This window comes from Anser brachyrhynchus, assembly GCF_964034855.1.
Source record: "Anser brachyrhynchus genome assembly, chromosome: 17".
NCBI classification, from domain to species: Eukaryota; Metazoa; Chordata; class Aves; order Anseriformes; family Anatidae; genus Anser; species Anser brachyrhynchus.
The window spans coordinates 7,685,030-7,703,760 of record NC_137710.1 but is presented as its reverse complement, the minus strand read 5'-3'; the positions used below and the strand labels follow the sequence as shown (position 1 = coordinate 7,703,760).

General features: G+C 41.6%; 1 protein-coding gene across 25 annotated transcripts in view; it reads right to left on the bottom strand.

Moving 5' to 3' along the window:
- The window catches only part of FBRSL1 (fibrosin like 1), a 518,655-nt gene that overhangs the window by 171,026 nt on the left and 328,898 nt on the right, over positions 1 to 18,731 (bottom strand). For all 25 annotated transcript variants that reach the window (XM_080558948.1, XM_080558970.1, XM_080558971.1 and 22 more), the window contains one exon: positions 5,347 to 5,376. In XM_080558948.1, coding sequence (XP_080415074.1) covers positions 5,347 to 5,376 — 30 coding nt within the window. The remainder of the gene's footprint in view (positions 1 to 5,346; positions 5,377 to 18,731) is intronic.

Below are 18,731 nucleotides of genomic sequence, written 5' to 3'. Positions count from 1 at the left end.
TCTTCCCAGATCTCACCTTCCTTGACCACCAGCTACCTGACACAGCACTTCCCTCCCTGGGCTCTGGCATCTCCTCCCCTCCCTGCTCCTGCCTTTGTAACCGCTCCTGCTATTTTGAGCATCATTAAGACAATCTTTAATCTGGTGTCATGGGGCTTTTATCTCATTCTGGGTAATCTCATACACAAACACAGACACAGAAACCACTTCTGGTAGAGGAACTACTAGATCTCTCATCGTGATTACATCCCTTTCTCCTGCTGCCTAAACTATGATTTTCCTCTGGGTTTGTAGACACCCCTTCAAGGTTAACACAGCTGAAAGAGAACTGATAACTTCACCCACACAGTTTACTCTGCTTGTTGCTTCCACTCTTATCGCTTCCACCCCTCACTCAAGCCCATAGTTCTCAGCACTCTGTTTGACTTGCATCACTCTCCACATCTTAACATCCAAGCTGTGGTTAAGTCCTGTGTATCCGTTTTCTTTACAATGAGCATCTTCTGTTCATCCACACGAATAAACTCTTGGTCAAGCTCTCAACACCTCACCGTACATTTACCATTTTATCCTTCTGGTGATGGCAGCTGTAACTGTGTCCTTGCACCCATGGAGAAAGCTGCCACAAAGATCATTTACCTAGGCTGTGGCTTTGCTCCTTGCACAACTTCCACTTCCCGTATCGTGAACTCTTGGTTTTCATGTTTTGGCTCCTTCAAAGCTTACCTCTACTTCCCAACACTGACACTCAGTAAAAATATCAGCCCTCACCTCCAACTGGTCACACTTGATCACCCACTTATTAAACTCAAATTAGCACCTCCCTACTACACACCACTATGCCTTTTGCTACAGAGAAAAACTTCCCATTCACAGCTACAAATCTACCTGATTTTCCTTGTCAAATGCCTCCTAAAACCTTCCCCGTTACCTCAACACCTACAAAACAAAGGCCGGACAACAACAGGGCTGCTGACATATTGACACAGTGCAGCTCTTAACGCTGTGCCCCTCATTTATCTGAGTTCCCTTCACTGCTTCTGATCTCATGCTTGATCCAAGAGCTGCTCCGCATCCATACGGCACGGAGCAGGATGGGAACCCAGCCCATGGCACTGCCATGTCGCTCTCCTCCCAGGCATTAAGTGCTAAATCGCACCTGCCCATGCGCTGCTGCACGCTTCCAAGCACCTACTGGGCCTCAGAAATTAGCACAGCAAACAGCAGCATGGCAGGGCTGAATTCGGATCGCCCCAAGCAGGGCCTGATAAACTCACTGTGATGTTGGAAAAAGTAGCATGAAAACACTGTTTTAGAAACCTGACTTCAAAAGTTTTTGCTTTCGCCTCAGATATGGCTTTCTCGGTCTTGCTTGTTATAGCTGAAACACAAACACAAACTACATAACAAGTGTACAGAAACTACCGAGTCAACTTAGAAATAAAGTGTCATTTCTCGTACATCTTACTTAGCACCACATTAAATAAAGGAAAGCTTGATATCTAACCCCTGATTTGGAGAGCTCACTTACACTCTGGGGCCATGCAATTAAGCTGACAACCCACAATTTCACATGCCGCAGACGGAAGTCCAAGATTGAAAGAACGCGAACACTGCATTACTTTGAAAGAAACCAGCTTTTTTAATGCAATCTTGAACACTGTTATTAAAAAATGAGAACTACATTTTGGAGTAATGAGCAGAGATTACTCATTCCCTTGTTTTACACAAGTTGACTTTTGGCTTTCTGCAGAACACCATTTAACAGAGCCCATTACCAAGCTGCTAGCCACTTTTCATAGTGATGCTAAAGCAGGTAAGAGACAATAAGTGGAACTGTTGATGGTTTATATTACTCTATTATGTTAATGTTCACTAAAGTATGCCATAAGCTCTCTCATTACATGTGTATAAACCAATTCTCTGTGGTGTTATTCCTGTGCTAAATGCTATAACTACATAAATCTTGAATTAATGGAGACTTTATAGTTCCTGAAAATGAAGGGTAATTGCTATCTGTTAATGCTGTTGTTGCTATTAAAGGAAGTATATATTTTCAGTAACAATGTTTATGGACCGTGAGCCTCGCATCGCAGCTATTGCACAGTGCAGAGATAGTGTAATACGATTATCAGACTGACTCCCTTTCTCTCCCTCCTCCCTCACAAAAAGCACAATATCATTTCCACTTCTTTGACAAACTACCTTGCAATTCTCTTAGTTTTGGACTCTGCAACTGCTACGTCCTTCAATGGACATGCAGTAAAAGAAACAGTTTTTGCATTTCCATCTCTGGGAATGCATGATTTGCTAAGTTTCTCGCTTGGTTAAATGGCTGGACAGCTCGGTTTATTAGTTTGGGTATTTTGAACAGTTCTTTGAGAAGAGTGTGGTGACATAATGATAGGTGTGAGAAAGTATCACCCCACTTACTTCCTTTGAGATTTCAGCAGTGATGTAGAAATGAAAAATATACTTGGGCAGAAACAGTTCTCAGAAAGTAGATGGGATGGACAAGTCCCCAGCCTTGAGCTCCTGTTCTCTGATTATTAAAAACAGCAGTGCACTGTTTGGAAACCTTCTCACAATCTGCTGTGAAACTGTACCTTGAACTAAAGTAATGACTCCTCTGTTCTGATATACCGTACGTATGACTGACTATGCTCAATTACTTTTCTCCCCTGGAGTCCTGCACAACACTGCACAAAGGAAAAAAACATCACCAGTGTGTTTATATTTTTCAATGCAGTGAGGGTAAAGCCTTAATTTTGCTCTGAAGTCTGTGTTTTAAAACATTACGAGCTCAATAGCCCATATAGCTATGAAATAAATAAATAGTGGATAATTAGCAGCATGGTGGAGAGAGAGATGTGGGAGGTGGAAAATTTCAGTTTTACTTCTAGCTCTATCACTGACTCAGTCTGTACTTGTATATGAACTTCTTTGTCATTTTTCCTCATGAGTTATATACAGACAACAGTGATCCGCTGTTTATGACTAACAAAAAGTGTTATGCAAATCAAAAGCACATTAGTAATTCCTGCCCTGCCCTTCATTAGTGTCGGTGCGTGTAGGTGTACCCAGAAAAAGCTGCTTCTTGCTGACCAAGCAGCAGAGCAGGATTGTTCTGTAGCAGTGTGGTATGAAGCCGACCTGTCATGTAATTTGGGAAGCCTGATGCTGGGCTAGACAGTATGTCGAATGCTCCATCTGGCTGTAATAGCCAGGCAGCAGTATAGAAGATACAATTCTGCCAACAAATAGAAGGGGGGGAAAAACACGCTTCAGTATAATCCCTCAGGACATTCATGCCAGTATTTTTATAGCTCCTTGTTGCATCAGCCAAGTTAAGTTTTAGACAAATACTGAACGACTTTCCAGGAGAGTATAGTATGTGAGGTACCAGCACAGAGAGCCAGGTTGCCCTTGTGCTCCCCAGCGGGAAGGCAATGTCACGTTTACATTTTCCCCCTGAAAGGTTTGAAGTCTCTTCACTTCAACTTTGGTGAGTCTACATGCACGTGCACACATCTTTGCTGACAAGAAAAGAAACCCTACTTAATTCCAGAGACCTTTTTAATAGAACCTGTGTCGTGTCTCATGTCTCTACAGATCAGGCAGAGATAGAAAGATGATGATCTTGTGCTGCTCTCCTTACGAAGAAAAGAAATGTTATTGTTAAGGTGGAGTCACCTTAGAAGAAAGGTACCTGAGAAATACAGGAGCCTAGAAGTTCATATTACTGTTATAGATATGTAAAGAAATGCCATATTAATGGTAAGAAACACTATAATAGCCTTTCATTTGCTGTAAAGGACAGTAAGTTACCAGCCAAACACAAAGCAGCTTCCTCTGAAGGTAACCTCAGATCCCACATTCTGAAAGCTAATCAATGTTGTTCAGATTTCAATTTCTTCTCTACAAGGTGAAGTCAAACCTAATCTAACAAATGTCAGTCTCAGATGTAATGCTGCTAGCTGGGTCTACCAGTGTAATTTAGATAATCATTAATAGCATAGCTGTATAATAAAACTACATGTCACTTACAACTTCATCTGAGGTTTGACTGGCAGATCTTTAAACAGTTTTCTAAGTGATTGCTTTTACTTTCTTTGATTGGGCAGTCTAAGAAATGTTTTAACCCCATGGTATCTAAGCTTTTAGGGAATAATTTTTCACCCTCACCACCTCAGCCATCAGATCTGCTGGCTGGTAACTTTGTGGGAAACAGAACTTACGTGGTGGTCTCAGGAAGTGACTTTATACATATATGCACGTACATAAAATAAAATATGCATGGTATCTTTCGTTCAATGTATAAAATTTAGATGTTCCTCTTCAATCGAGCTTTCGCCTCAAACACACTTTTGCCATATTCCAGGGATACTGTGTATCTGATGGGATTTCTAAAAGGAGTTCAAGAAACTTTAATGCTTCCCAAGGTCTAACAGTATTAAAAAAAAAAACACGTAACCAGAAGCAGCTTTCAGTGCAGTCTCTTGAACTCACGGTAACCTCCAATGGATGGCTGCAGCCAAGCGTGCTGCCAAGGAGACAGGGCTATCTGAAGTCAGTTTTTACCTCTGTAATGCTGATCTAGTAGAAACCTGTGTGCCACAGCTTCTCATGAATGAATGCAAGAGACTGGACAGCCAAAATACAATGAAAGTTTGATGAAGACCTAACCTGAGACTGCCAAGTTTGATCTGCCAGAACAGAAGTCAGCAAGGGATACTCAAGTCTTTCATACATTTGATGCTTAAAAGCAGGGTGCAACTGTTGCTATGTCGTGGAACTTCTCTATTTTCCTTCCACAGGTGAAACAAGAAATCCCTATACAAAACCACACAACTACAACCTTTCAACGGCCAACCTCTGTATCAAAAGAAAAGGTCAGAAAAATCATTGCTCTGTGATAAATATGCATGCAACATGACAAAACACTCCCTGACAGATACCACACTGCCTTTGAGGGTAGGTACTGGTTGTCCCACCTTCTAAACTGATTACAAAACTGACATCTTCAAAGGTTGCTATAAATAAAATATAGTCTCCTGACAAGTTATCAGAGGAGACTTCCTCTGAAACAGCAGTAACACTATGACTTGGGTCTCACCAATTGCTTGCGTTAATTGAAAGACTGTTCTGTTAACAAGAGTTTCTTTTCTGTAAGCTAGTGAAGACCACAAAGTATCTGATCCAATACTTCTTTCATTCTATTATAAATATTTTTAAATCTGACATGAAGCCTGGAGGAAAAATATTACTTGTAAATTCATTCTTATTTTGACTGTGAGGGAACTTCCAAGCTAGCAAAGCACATGAAAGAAGAAAATTCAGTCTTACCTTATCGTCAACATCACTCTCGCTGTCACACTGTGGGTTAGAGAGAGAAAAAAAGATTCTGTGAAACACCTTTATGTATAGAGATCTTTTGCATCATCTGCTTAAATCTTTCGGATAGCTGCTCATGATGTTCTCAGTTCAATGAAACATACACTTTTGATGTTTGCAGTAATGCCTTTTAGATTGCTAGCATAAACCAAAGCCAATTTCTGTCTTTTTACACAAAAATATGGTATACTCATACTTGAATGGGTGACAGTGAACTTTAAACAAAAAAGACAATCAGCTATGCATTATAACAACTGTAACATGAACACCACAACAAAAAGCATGCCTTTTTAACATCCCGAATTGTGGAATATATAGTAACAGTTTTGCACTGCTTCACCTTGATAAGCACTTTGTCATCTAACAAGGAAACTGTGAAACTGGCAATCAATTTCTAATTTAATGAGCGGTACCAAGAATAGTAATTAAAATACATCATAAATTCTGGTACATTTTTTAGTTTGAATCAGATCACGATCCCAGGAGGAAGTGTTTACTTAAAGAGTTTTAGAGTGAAACCTCTTACAGCCTCTGAAAATGAAATGCTCTATTTTCACAGCACAGGCAACAGAAAGATAACTTGAGCACTGAATGGTTCAGGACATGCACATCCCGCTGGCTGGAGCTGAGAAAGATTTACATTTAAGAACAAAAATCAATCTCTTGTTGTCTGTTACACAGGCAGAAAGTGGTCAGCGTGTTTTGTAGCTTTGTGCCCAATGAGAATTCTCTCCTTCAGCTGATGGGGACGGCATGGGTGGGTTTCCATACCGGTGGCACCCTATTGAATTCACTCGTTCAACAAGGCAGGATTCTGCATGCCAGCAATGACAAGCTACAACAGTAGAAATGGTCCATGGGAACGCACGTGCTTCGGTGTCATTAGTGCAGAAGAAGGAATAGATCTGTTTGGTCGTTTTGTCCAGTTACTGCTCCTCACAGAGCAGGGAGGTGGAATCTGTCCTGTCAGGCCTTTTTATCCAAAAGTTACAAAGCAGAAATTTCAGCTGTGACATTCTTACTTCTCTGCAGATTTCTAAGAGGCTATTTAATCTGTTTTGCTTCTGTCTGCCATACGAAGGGATTGACCCCAAACAGTTGAGGAACGTTTGTTTTACTCTTAAATTCTCTGAAACACAAAAGCACACGAAGGACAACGACTCAGCAGAGGGGCCTCCTGCACAGATTCTGCATCTACGACTTCTCAGATTTCCAGTTGCCTCCCTGCTTCCATTTAACTACAGAAGAAACACGAGGTTTATAGAAGACGTTTTTCTACAGTCTTGACTAAGCAGAACTCTCTTTCTTTCAAAACAAAACCATGTTTTACACTGCCCCACCTGATCCACAGCACGGTTTTCACAGAGAAATCCAACTGTTTAGAATGACGCACACAGATCTAACTGCATATGTAATCACTCTGGAAAAATAAGAGCCTGAAGCAAAAATGGAATAAATTACAGGAAGGCAGGACGCTGCTCTGCAGGGGCTGGGGAGCAGTGGTGGGCAAGTCCTGTGGGAATAACCAGTGCTAATGCCTGAAGACTGTGTTAAGTCCTAGCCAATTACTATGTGCGCAGAGGCAAGAACATCAGATAGCCATGTTTTAGCAAACACTTTCCTGTAAGCCATTTGTGTCTTTTTGGAGATTTTTATTTCCATCACTAAGCTTTATGAAAATTATTATAGGAAACACAGTTTCATAAACCAGACACTCAAAGAGAAGTAAAATCAGTCCTGATAAATCATCATCAGCAGCAGCCCTCTGCGACTCACCCAAAGCCATGCCTTGTGACCGCGAACAACTAGAAGTCTGCTCTGAAGAGCACCAGGACTGGCAAGACACTGATTGTCCATCACCACCGAGACATGCCGGAACAGGTTTGCTGGGCAAAGGCTGCCCCAGTACCTGCTGCATCTGTGCTTGCTCAAGACAGCGCTAATTCATGCTGACAAAGCAACACATTCATCAAAAACAAGGGGGGTGGGGAGGAAGATGCAGTCATAGCATTACACTTGTTATTATTTACACACTCCCGAGAAATGCCATCTGACTCAAGGGAAGCCTTTCACCTCCACCTGGGGGCTGAATCAAGGCAGAATCGGGTGGCTGCTGTTGAGGAGTATGTGTTCCCCTGAGATACTACTAGCACAGTTGTGTGGGTCACAAAGACTGAATTATTTCACTCTTTAAACCTCATCTCAGCTAAGGTACCCTAAGCTGCCGTTCTAACCATTTCACTCATTCCACCTGCACACTGACAGAGGCAGAATATTTTGATGATGATTCAAACTTGCACAGTTCAGACTGAAGCATGTTACAATGGAATTACACCTATTGCAAAAATGGCATCAAAATGATAAGTACTTTCAAGTTGTGTTTCTTAAAATTTTATGCTTAGCTAACATCGACACAAATTTTAATTCTTACAGGGACTTAAAAATGATAAAGTAATAATAAAAAAATTCAACTCAAATACATTGACCAGAAAACACTAGAGATGATCATCAAAACTCAAACACTTTTGCCTATGAACCGTGGTTATATCTTTACTAAAACCACAGCAGTATATACCTTAATAAATTCAGCTTAAAAATATTTGAGAGGAAATGTAAACAACTTGGGGGGACCTTAGCAACCATTATTCTTCAAATAGAATATAGTATTTTAGTCTCTGTCTCTCTGTTTGTTTTTTTTTTTTTTTGGTACCAAAATTTGTCTCTGTATTTCCTACTGAATTATGTTATTTAAAAAAGGGATGAACTGGGGTTTTCTGGCTTTTAAGAGAAGATTCTTTTTGAAAACAGATTTGTCCTCAAAAATTCCTGTCTATAATGAGTATAAAAACCCATTACAGATGGTTTGCATTGCTAAAAGGTGCAGAATTGCCTTATTTAGATGCCTAATTTTGCTTTGTACCAATATGCAACTTTGTCTCATGTAGATAAACGAAAGTTGCAAAAAAGCAAGTGAACCATCAAATCCACATGCTAAATTTTATAAACAGCCATATGAATGAAGGAAACATCTGCTCTCTGAGGACACATTTTTTCCCCATTCAGGATCTGAAAATACTCCATAATTAATTGTTTTTAAAATGAAAAGGGCAACGAAGAATTATGCTTCATTTTAGCTTACATCTTCCTTAGCTTTATCACCAATGCTGCAGTCTTGCAATTGAAGAAGCCAGCGGGGCTTGTGGATGCAAATACAGCTCTGGGCAGACACGGATCCCACCCATGTGGTTGTGATTGCACGACGGGTGCTTTAAAAACTGTATTTTTGACAGCAAATTGCATAACTTCATGTTTACCTTTTGAAATAGCTGCCCTCTCCCAGTGTGCGAAGGCTGACATACACACACAGACCATCCCCAGAACAGGAATAGAGATTCTTACAGTGTGGCTTTTAAGCCACCAAAATACCACATCTTAATCCATGTAAGAATGAAGTCTTACACTAAACCAAAGCTAATAAGTAGTCTACATGACGATAGAACATTGGGGGGGGGAATTAGCACACGTATTTACAAGATTTGGATTTTTGCTTAACATACAGTGTCCTGGGAAATGGAGAGCTTGCAACACACCCAGGCTCACAGCTACCAACTCACATTAATCTCCCACTGACTCCTAAAAGAAACAAACAGCCAGCTTTGGTGAAAAAACCCAAGCTTCACAATTCATTTAGATTTTTGTCTTTTTAATTTGAAGAAATGTGCTCCCACGTAGGCACAGAGAAACAGGAACCCGCAGGCTGCTGAACATGCACGGCACCGAAAAAACAGCGACAGCAAAACCAAACCCGCCCGGGGAGATCTGCGAAAAACAGAACCACTGTTGACCCTATCTCTCCGGGGGGGTAAAAAACACGAGCAAATTTTAATGGGCTGGTTCAGTTTCTGTGGTAACAGCCTGAAGTATCTTTGCACCCTCTCTTCTCCGCTCTCTTCGCCTCCACCTCCCTCCCCGATCAAGCCCTGGGTCAACAAAGAGAGGCTGCCGCTCATGTTTTGTATGGCCAGGAAGTTTAAATGAATAATGAAGTCATAGGAGAAACTTTAGTTTGACCCAGAGGATTTTCTGGGCGTCTTAAAAAGACGCCTGGCTCTGGACTGAAGAGCAGGAGGCCCGAGGCCCAGCCGAGGCCCAGCGGCGAGGCCGCGCTGGTCCCTGCCGCAGGAATGCGGCCTGGCCCCATGGCCCACCTCCCACGCAGCTGCTGTGGAGGGACAAAAGCCCTTGTCAAAACAAAAAGTTAAAGAAAATGTGGAGAATGGCAACTGTTGACAGCTATGGGGGCTCATTGAAAGACAAAAGCTTCAATTACCTGGATTTTTCTAAAGGCCTGTTAACACTCCTGGTCTATAAGCGAAACTGTAAACAGCCATTGTGCCGGGTTCATAAAGGCTTGTAAAAGGATTATTCACTGGGTTGTGCCAATTGCCTCTCAATGCCACCAAGAATGTTTGCAAAGCCGACCCCTAATTGTGCCGCTTTTTGGAAACAATTTCTTGCAGTGACAGTTTCAAGTCAGAAAAAAGCCTCCTGTGAGGTAGACTTAAGCAGGAACAACATATAATTCGGGCAGAATTGTCCCAGTGCGCTGTAAAAAAGACCTGTGGAGTTAGGGACAGAGCTTCCATGTGCACAGACCAGGCCCTGTGGCCTCCTGCATCATGACTTTTCCACTGGGCAAGGAGTTACGATGCATTCCAGTACCTGTTTGTGCAAATCATCTGAATGGTGAAAAAATAGATGGACTTGTGGCTAGTGTAAAACACAGGCAGCTGCATATTTGGAAAAGACTCCTCTCGTTGCAGAAACATAGGTGCCACCTGCAGCACACCTGCAGTGACCTAAAACCAACCCCCTAACCCTGCCCTCATCCCAAACGTGCTTCAGTTGAAATGTGAAGCTGAATGTTGCCCACTAAGGTTCACGTGACATGAGCATAAATCAGATCACTCCAAGTAACAGCAACAGGTACAACAGAGATTTGTGATCTCCCCAACAGGGGCTTTCTGGTGGACCCAGAGTCAGAGGTGTTTGGCAGTGTCATCCCTGCCTCTACCGCAGCATCCAGGCACCTAGTACTGCTCTAGTGTGTTTTTAGCTATTTATTTGCTGAGTACAGCAGGGGAGCAGGCCTGGGATAAGTTATACACAGATTTTTCCAAAAAAAAAAACCACCCAGCATCTGCAGAAGATACATTTAGGTTCTGTGTTTGGGGACACCTCCATTCACACAGGGCTCTTCCCAAAGGCACTTGCTCAGAAAGCGGCAGGGTCTATATTACAGTTGTTTGTATTGAGATTACAGATCTTGTTTTCTGATGTGTTTAGGAACCATGAAAATAACCTTTGGCTCTTTTTTGTTTGCCCTCAACATTTTAACTTCCAGATCAGCCAGTTTTTCTTCACATAATAAAGCTACTCCATTTACTAACATGAAATCAGATTCTCGCATAGCTGCATCATGCCAGGAACTAAAGCTCTAAGAAACAAAAACAAAAACAATCCAAGTCCAAAAACAAAAACAATCCAAGTCTTGCAAGGCTGCAACAAGATTGGCAGCACTTCAGTGTTATGTCATCAGGTGCAGAGAGACTCTGAAATGGGGCCACACCTTCCAAACTTTTGAGAAATGCATAGAATTCACCACAGCTTAGTTACATAAATGCTGTATCTCCTATTCCACCCAAACCCAGAGGTTTATGATTTGGGTTGTGCCTACATGGCCTCAAGGCTACATGGCCCCATTGTGCCAGCCACTGTACAGCACAGAAGTTACACCTTCCTGCCTAAATAGCTTACAGAAAGGCTTGTTTTTCTTTACACACATACCTACAGCTATTATTTACGTTATGCTTATAAGGAGAGTGATAGACATCTCAGCTGACTTGTGAAAAAAATGGATTCCAGCCTGGAGGGACATGGAACCTAACCAGTCTACCTGCCAGTAACATTGTGTGGGGAAGATGACAGCAGAAAGAAGAGGAGCCCAAAATATTAATTATACAGTCTATAATATTACAATGAAAACTGGAAGGGTAGAATATATATGCAAAAATTATATAAAATATATGAACTGTGTAGATACTACGGAGCCTACACACCCACTCAGTCCCAGAGGATGGCTATGTTTACTGCTCTCTTATTATTTCCAACCATATTTAGTTACTGAGTTTTCTTTTAATAAAGAGGCTCAGAGAAGCATCAGGCTTAAATCTTGGTTTGTTAATGCTTCTTTTAAAGGAACAAGTAAAACTGAGCGTATTTTTAAAGAGCCCTTCCCCCTGGCCCCGTCTGCTGAGCTTAGTTCCCGTGAGCTGCCGGGAGCTGCTTCGCAGCAGCAGCGCGTATGGATGCGCGCTTGTGTGTGCAGGGGGAGGGTGTTGTTTCCTATTAAGTCTGGCATCAGATTCATGTCTGCAGGGGCTTGCTTAAGATGATAGGAAGAGAGAGTTTTATCATGAGCCAGACTGACAGAAAAGCCTGCTAATGGGACTTGAGGCATACACAGGAAAGAAAGTGCCAAAACATTAAGCTACCGCCAAGTGTCAGAGGGCCACTGATTTATTGCAGCAATTTTGCCACTGTGTCCTTTATAAGGTCCCACAAGTCCTTCCTCCTGGCAAGAAGCTGTGAGCTGCTGCAGCTCGGGGAGAAGTTGAGATCCAGAGCGCAGAAAGTGTCCAAGCGCGAGGCGGGGGCCGGGGGGAGGACGGAAATCGAATGTTGACTTGAACTTGCCCCAGGCAGCAGAGCCCTCTTAGCTCCACTGCCTCCCTGACAGTTTGATGAAATGAGTCAGGGCCTCCCTATGGCTAGACCAGCTCGGGCTTCCAAGTGCTGGGGTAGAGCTGTAAGAAACAGATTGAGCCTCAGGGCAGCAATTTTTTTTTATTTTTTTTTTTTATATTTTTTTCCCTTTCTCTCCTCAGCATTTGGCTGGGGGAAGGGGAAGGTTATGAGCACTACAGATGTATAGGCTGAGCCTTTGTCTGCGGAGGGGGAGGGAGAAGAACAGCAAGAGAGTATTAGCTATGGCAGCCGAGAATAGCCCTGAGCACTATAACTAATTTTGAGGGGCAGTGATGCATTGTACGGGCTATGTGCTGTTTGGTCTGAGGGGGCCCCTGTTGTGAAGCAGCAATCAAGAGGACATTTTGTTAAGTGACCAACAGCTGTCATCTGCAAGCCTAGGGTAGGGAAGGAGGGAGCAAGGGGGAGGGAAAAAAAGAAGAAGAAAAAAAAAAAAGAGCATTTGTCCCTTGGAGGCAGAGCACATTAATCCACCAATCTGCCACAGCTTTAACTCTAGACATGCTTGGTGCCTCCGAAGAGCCGAATGCATCTCCATCAGCTGCCTGGAGAGGTGGGTCCCTCTCGCCCTGCCTCAGCCTGCCCAACACGGGGAGCTTCCCTGCCTCTGCGGGCCGAAGAACCGATGCTAAAAATACTGTTTAAATCTCTTTTCATTCCATAAAATTGAGTTGATCTGCTGCAGCTTAGGGTCAATCCCTCAAGGACTGTTTTCCCCCCCTTCCCTTTTCCTTAGCACTCATAAATTAATCAGGAAGACCCTGACTAAGTCATTTCATGCTGTACAACATAAAAGAAAGTCCCCTGATGATCCAGGCAAGGATCTATTAAAAGTGGGGGGGCGAGGGGCTGGGAAAGAGGAAGAAGAGGGAGGGAGGGAAAGGAAAAAATCTCAACCTTTTTGATTTTTTAGGATAAAAGCTGGAGGACTTTGTTACAAATTCTAGCCAACATCAAAACACCTTAAATAATTCAAAGAACATGTTAAAGGGAAGAAACTGAATGTTGCTCTGATGTTCAGTTGATGCAACGCAGAATATTACCCAAAACAGCACAGCCTGTTAAGGGAGACAGCAGCCTTGAGCATTTCAGTTCTTTAGAAAAATGTCAGAACCTGTAAAAATCATAATTTCCAGCAACTTTTTTTTTTCTTTTTTTTTTCTTTTTTTCATGATATAAACTCAGCGAGACTGAAATGTAGGTTTCTGACAAGCTGTTAACAAGACAACTTTAGAAATCTGTCTGGAGCTCTCAGGGAGATGGGCTGCCATTTCACTGCTTCGAAGAAGTTCATGACATGACAAGCAAAAATCAGGGAACAGAGACCTAAAAACCACGGTGTAATTTTCATTTGCTTCTGTCGTGAAAGAACTCAAGCAGAAATATTAGAAGGCTGCACAACTAAAAAAGCCAGCAACTGGAAAATCATTGCTGTGGTTTGACAAGCACATCTTTTATGCTGAAAATGGTTTCTTTATTATTACACCTATACATGGAAAGCACTTTTGGAAAAAAATAAAGGGGGTAATCAGAAATTATTCACTGAGATCTGTGAAGTAATATCTACAGTTACCTACTTTCAAGCCAGGCCTAAGAATAACCTAGTCCATGTGAGAGAGCCATCTTGAAAAAAGGTTAAGAGCCACCAGGTTTCTCTTGTTTCCCGTACTGCAGCCTCCGAAGTAGAAAGGTAGAAATATCTTTCCATAATGCAGACATTTACTGGAGTCTATACAGCTGAGTGCTGCTACATTAAGTGTTTAATAAAAACACATTGATTAAAATTAGGAAAGTCTGCATCTGATGCCATCTACACAGCAACGCTTGTTCCAACTCAGAAGAGCCTTTCTGACTGGTTTATCATGTTCACCTACTACTTTAGACCTTAATATACCAGTACAATGATTTTCTATAATTTCTGAATGATTTAAGGATGTCTTTTCCAGAATCCATCTATTCTATTCTATGCTTAGAAAAAAATAGAACTATCTTTGTTCATACTATGTATCTCTTTCTATATATAATCCCTCTCTCTCTATTTGGGCTCTTTCTAAGTATCTAATCGTAGGTTGATATAGCTGCCTTCAAGTCAATTTACTGATCGTGATTGACTCATTATATCCACACTTAGAGAATTTTGGTACCCGTGGGATGGATGATTTGGGAAACCCACAGACAGACAGCCGCATGCATACAATCCTACGGTTAATTTCAGCCCATAATGGCCTACGAAGAGAGAGACTGCACAATGCGCGAGGTCAGTTTCAGTTACAACACCTACATTTATACCCACAAGTGTGTGAATTATGGGCAAAATTTAGCCCAGACTTTGCAAGTGCCAAGCAGATAATGAACTGAAGCTTTTCCACCCCCGTATCTCTCAGCTCATCTCCACGCAGGTCTGGTGGTGCGGTCCTACAACCATGCTTGGATAATTGAAAGGACAGCACCTGCAAAGTTGAACGGCTCAACTGCATTTTACCAGTTTACGAAATGAAGGAGACTCCGACAAGAAAACAGAAGCAGTTTGCCCCTCTTCTGAAGTGCCCCCAAGTTCCTTTCATTCTCCCCTTGCCTGGGCATTGTCTAACCTGTCACTCATGTTCTTTTCATTAGACACTAAGAGACCTTACAGCTTCAGTGCTGTATATAGGTTTTCACCAAGGATCTAGAGAAGCATCCATTACTTTCCTATTCTACAGTTTTAAGCTATGACTAACCCCATTTTCTTGCAAAAGACCTCTTGCCTTGCTGCCCCCCGCCCCTTTACCACGAGCCTCCTGCTTTGGAGTGACCAGGACCCCACTGCCATGGCTGCTGTGGTTCAGGGAGGAGCAGAAACCGCGAGAGGATTCACAGTGATGCACAGCACGGAGAAACTCTACTTCTGTTTAATGCAAGGATGCCTAGACAGGATATGCCCAATAGAAGAAAAGTGGCTTAAAGCCATTATTTACAATACTGAGAGGCTGCTGCAGCTTGGAGGGGGGGTTATAAACCTTCTTTAAAATTAAGGAGTTTAGGACTTAATATGGATATAGCCAAAAGCCACTTAAACCATAATGAACTGTCTAGTAATTTCCCACTTACTATAAACATCAGTTTTCTTCTTCTATTTGGACTACAAATAGAAGAATCCACTTCTATGCCGTGCCCACGTCATTATGGAGTCACCAAAAAGTACTCAGCCACTACAAAATAACAGGATTTGTTAAAGTACCCCTGCTCTAATGGAAACCATTTAGTTACTCTCAGCTCTCTGGCTGCACGGTATGTAACTCTGTTTGGAAGTTTCATTTACATATTTATTTAGTGGAGAACATGCATGGCTGTCTTCCCTCAGTAACCTTTATTAGCTGCAGGAAGCAGCTGAAGGAAATTTCAGCATGGAACTCAGTAGGAAAAGCATTTCTTAATACCTTAGTACCCTGCTTAGTAACAGTCACCCTCCGGAATGAGGGTGATGGATTTTTGGTTATGAAACTTGCTGTGATTTGTAACAGCTGATTCACACGAATGTTTACTATATTTCATTTATACATTTAATTTAATATATACACACACACACACACACTTTTGCTCTTTCCCATGCTGTCAACTTCCTTCCTCCTTACTTCCCCCTCTAAGTCCAAGTGCTGTAGCAACTGAAGAACACACCGGGTTATGCATGAAGACATCCACCTGATGACTGAAGTTTCTCTCAAAATATTACACAGATTTTTCCATTCAAATGTTGGCCTCCCAGAGATTTCTAACAGGAAAACTCAAAGGCGGGGATAAATTCCAGAATCTGGCATCATTTAAGTATGAAAGAAAACCTCCACCTTGTCTTGTAGCCATTTATTTGGAACTGTCAGGATGAGTCTGCTGAAGTCGGTTTGAATTCAGCTGTGGTGAAGCTGAGGTGACAGGTTACACATCTTGAAACGTATCAGTATGATGCTACATGTAATATTATTTTTAGCAGACTACTCGGTAGCTTTGGACCTGGAAAACAATCTAAAGTACCACTGTGAACAACTACTATGTTCTCAACATATGGTAATCCAGCAAAATGAAGTACGGTTCGTTTTTAATTCAGTGGGTTTAGGAAGCTTGTGTGAATCAGCTGCTTTGCTTTGTAACACCTTAGCTATTAAGAAGGAAAGTTCCTGTCAGGAACAAGATTTACAGTACTTATATATAATGAATATATTAATATTAAGTAATTACACTGCTATTTAACTCATAGCAGGGTTTATGCTGTGGCTAAAAAATACAACCCTTACAATATTTACCATTAATGTTTGCATTATTGAACATTAATATTCAGATTTGGCAAAGGACTTAGCACAACACATGAGATATCTACAGAAGACCTATTCCTCCAAGGAAACCCTCACAGCATGTGCTTGAAGACTTCAACCATTGCTTTTAGGATAAACCTTGAGGGATGGATGTCCCCTCTTCCCCGAGCTACCCTGGAACAAAGAAATTCACCAAGATGGAAATAAAAAAGATTTAAAAAACAAAAAGTAAAAAACCCCACAACCCCCCCCAAAACAAACCAAAAAAATACACAACACCTCAAAACTTCCAAGAGCTAGGAAATCTCCAGCAGTAGTCATTAAAAATAATACAATGCCATTTTTTTTTTCTTTTGTTCCATTAAGATCTTAAAAATGCTAAAGTAGGTAATACTTGGGAACGAAGGACAACCATTGCCCAGGGCGTACATTTCGGTGTCTTCAATATAATCTGAAGAATATAGCAGAGGCTGCAAGCTAATTCAATTAGAGAATATCACAGAGGGTTATTCACTTTCACAGAATTATGTCATGACAAAGCTAAATACAAAAGTTTCAAGGCCTATGCCATTACATGGAAAATAGTTCTTCGGACCACTGAATGACAAACACTAAGCTATTTAAAAATATGTATGTTTGCTATTTCAGGTGATATTGTAAAGGCTTCCCATTACATTAATACATCTGCTCCTTTCTTCCAACCCCCCCTAGTTACTCATTTGTTCTTGTCAGCTCTCAAAATGTCAATGATGGATGCACATGTAATGATTTACAAGAAGGCGTCTGCTACCTCATTTCTGCTTTCAGACTGCGAAGGTAGTTTGACCAGCAGCGACCCCAAAGATCAAGCCAAGGACTGTCAGTACACATCCAAAGACACCAACACAAGAATCCTTTGCTGAACTGTCCTGAAACTTTCCCAACAGGCTCGAGGACATCTATCCTTTCTGTTGTCACTACTGAATCTTTTAATGTGTGTTTTTCTTCCAGGACTAATGTGGCAAGGCTTAGATGTGTGGATAGATGTCATCCGTGAATTCAAGCTCTATCATGTCAAAGTCTTTCCACAGTAGTGACAGCCCCCTGTATGGCTAATCCAGACTGCAGCGATTAGAGAATAAAAGAAAGAGGAAAACATCTCAACAGGAGGGGAAATTAGAGGGAAAGAACAGAAGACTGAAGAACAAGAAGGGAGAAAACAACTTCCTCCACTGCGGACCAGTAATGAGATGGGACGACAAACACTGCCTGTTTGGGTATGAGCTCTATCGCCTTTAATCAGTAACCAGCACTGTTAGCACAATGATAAAATTGCTCGTAATTAGATGGAACAAACTAGTGTGTATTTGTCATGGAGTGAGAGTACATTCAATTAAATAAACTTTTCATTTTCCAGTAGGTAATTGTAAACAAAGCTGAATGTGAAGTCTGTTTGAATAAATGGAAAATACCTTGACTATGTGTTAAGCAGACAGCTCTTCCCGCTCCATTGGGAGGTGCGGCACAGCCAGGAGTCCTTTCTGAACCTGTTGTGACTTTTGCTCTATCAGCTGTGAGTTGCCAACTCACGCACATGCCTGGTTTGCAGCCACACACAGCAATAAAATGCATAAATACCAACTCATGGTAATACCATTATTAGTACGTCTCACTACTGCACATAGAATAATAAAATGGGTTTTCATGGGCAGCGAAGTGATTAGGTGTCCTCAACTATCCAAAGCCTTTTCATTGAGCTGGAGTATGGGAAGGTTCTCCTCGGCATTTATGCAATCTACTTGCCCAGAAAACAAAAAGCTCAGCTTCTGGCCGGCTTTTAGCAGCACATGTTGAGAACAGCAAGGTCCCATTCCTGACCAATGTCCATTTAAAATAAATTTCTTCTTCTTAATTCACACCTAACACGCGCTTGTTTATGAAGTAGAAATGGTATTCAAAACAAACCACTTTGTTAGCTGAGCTGGTTAATGAAAAATTGCCACAATTACAAAAACAAATCTTTGTTTTCAGTTTTCAGTAAGCAGCGCTTTAAAAGAGCAAGCTGCTCTTGAAAGCATGGTAGTTTTTTTCCCTAAAAAAGGAAAGAAAGAAATCTTTCCTAGCAACTGCAATTATGATACTTTCATGTCAAATGAATTATATTACTGAAAATAAATCTTTCTAAGATGCACAAGAGGGTTATCTGGCTCCAGTCAGACTTATGCATTACTGGTTTTATATGTT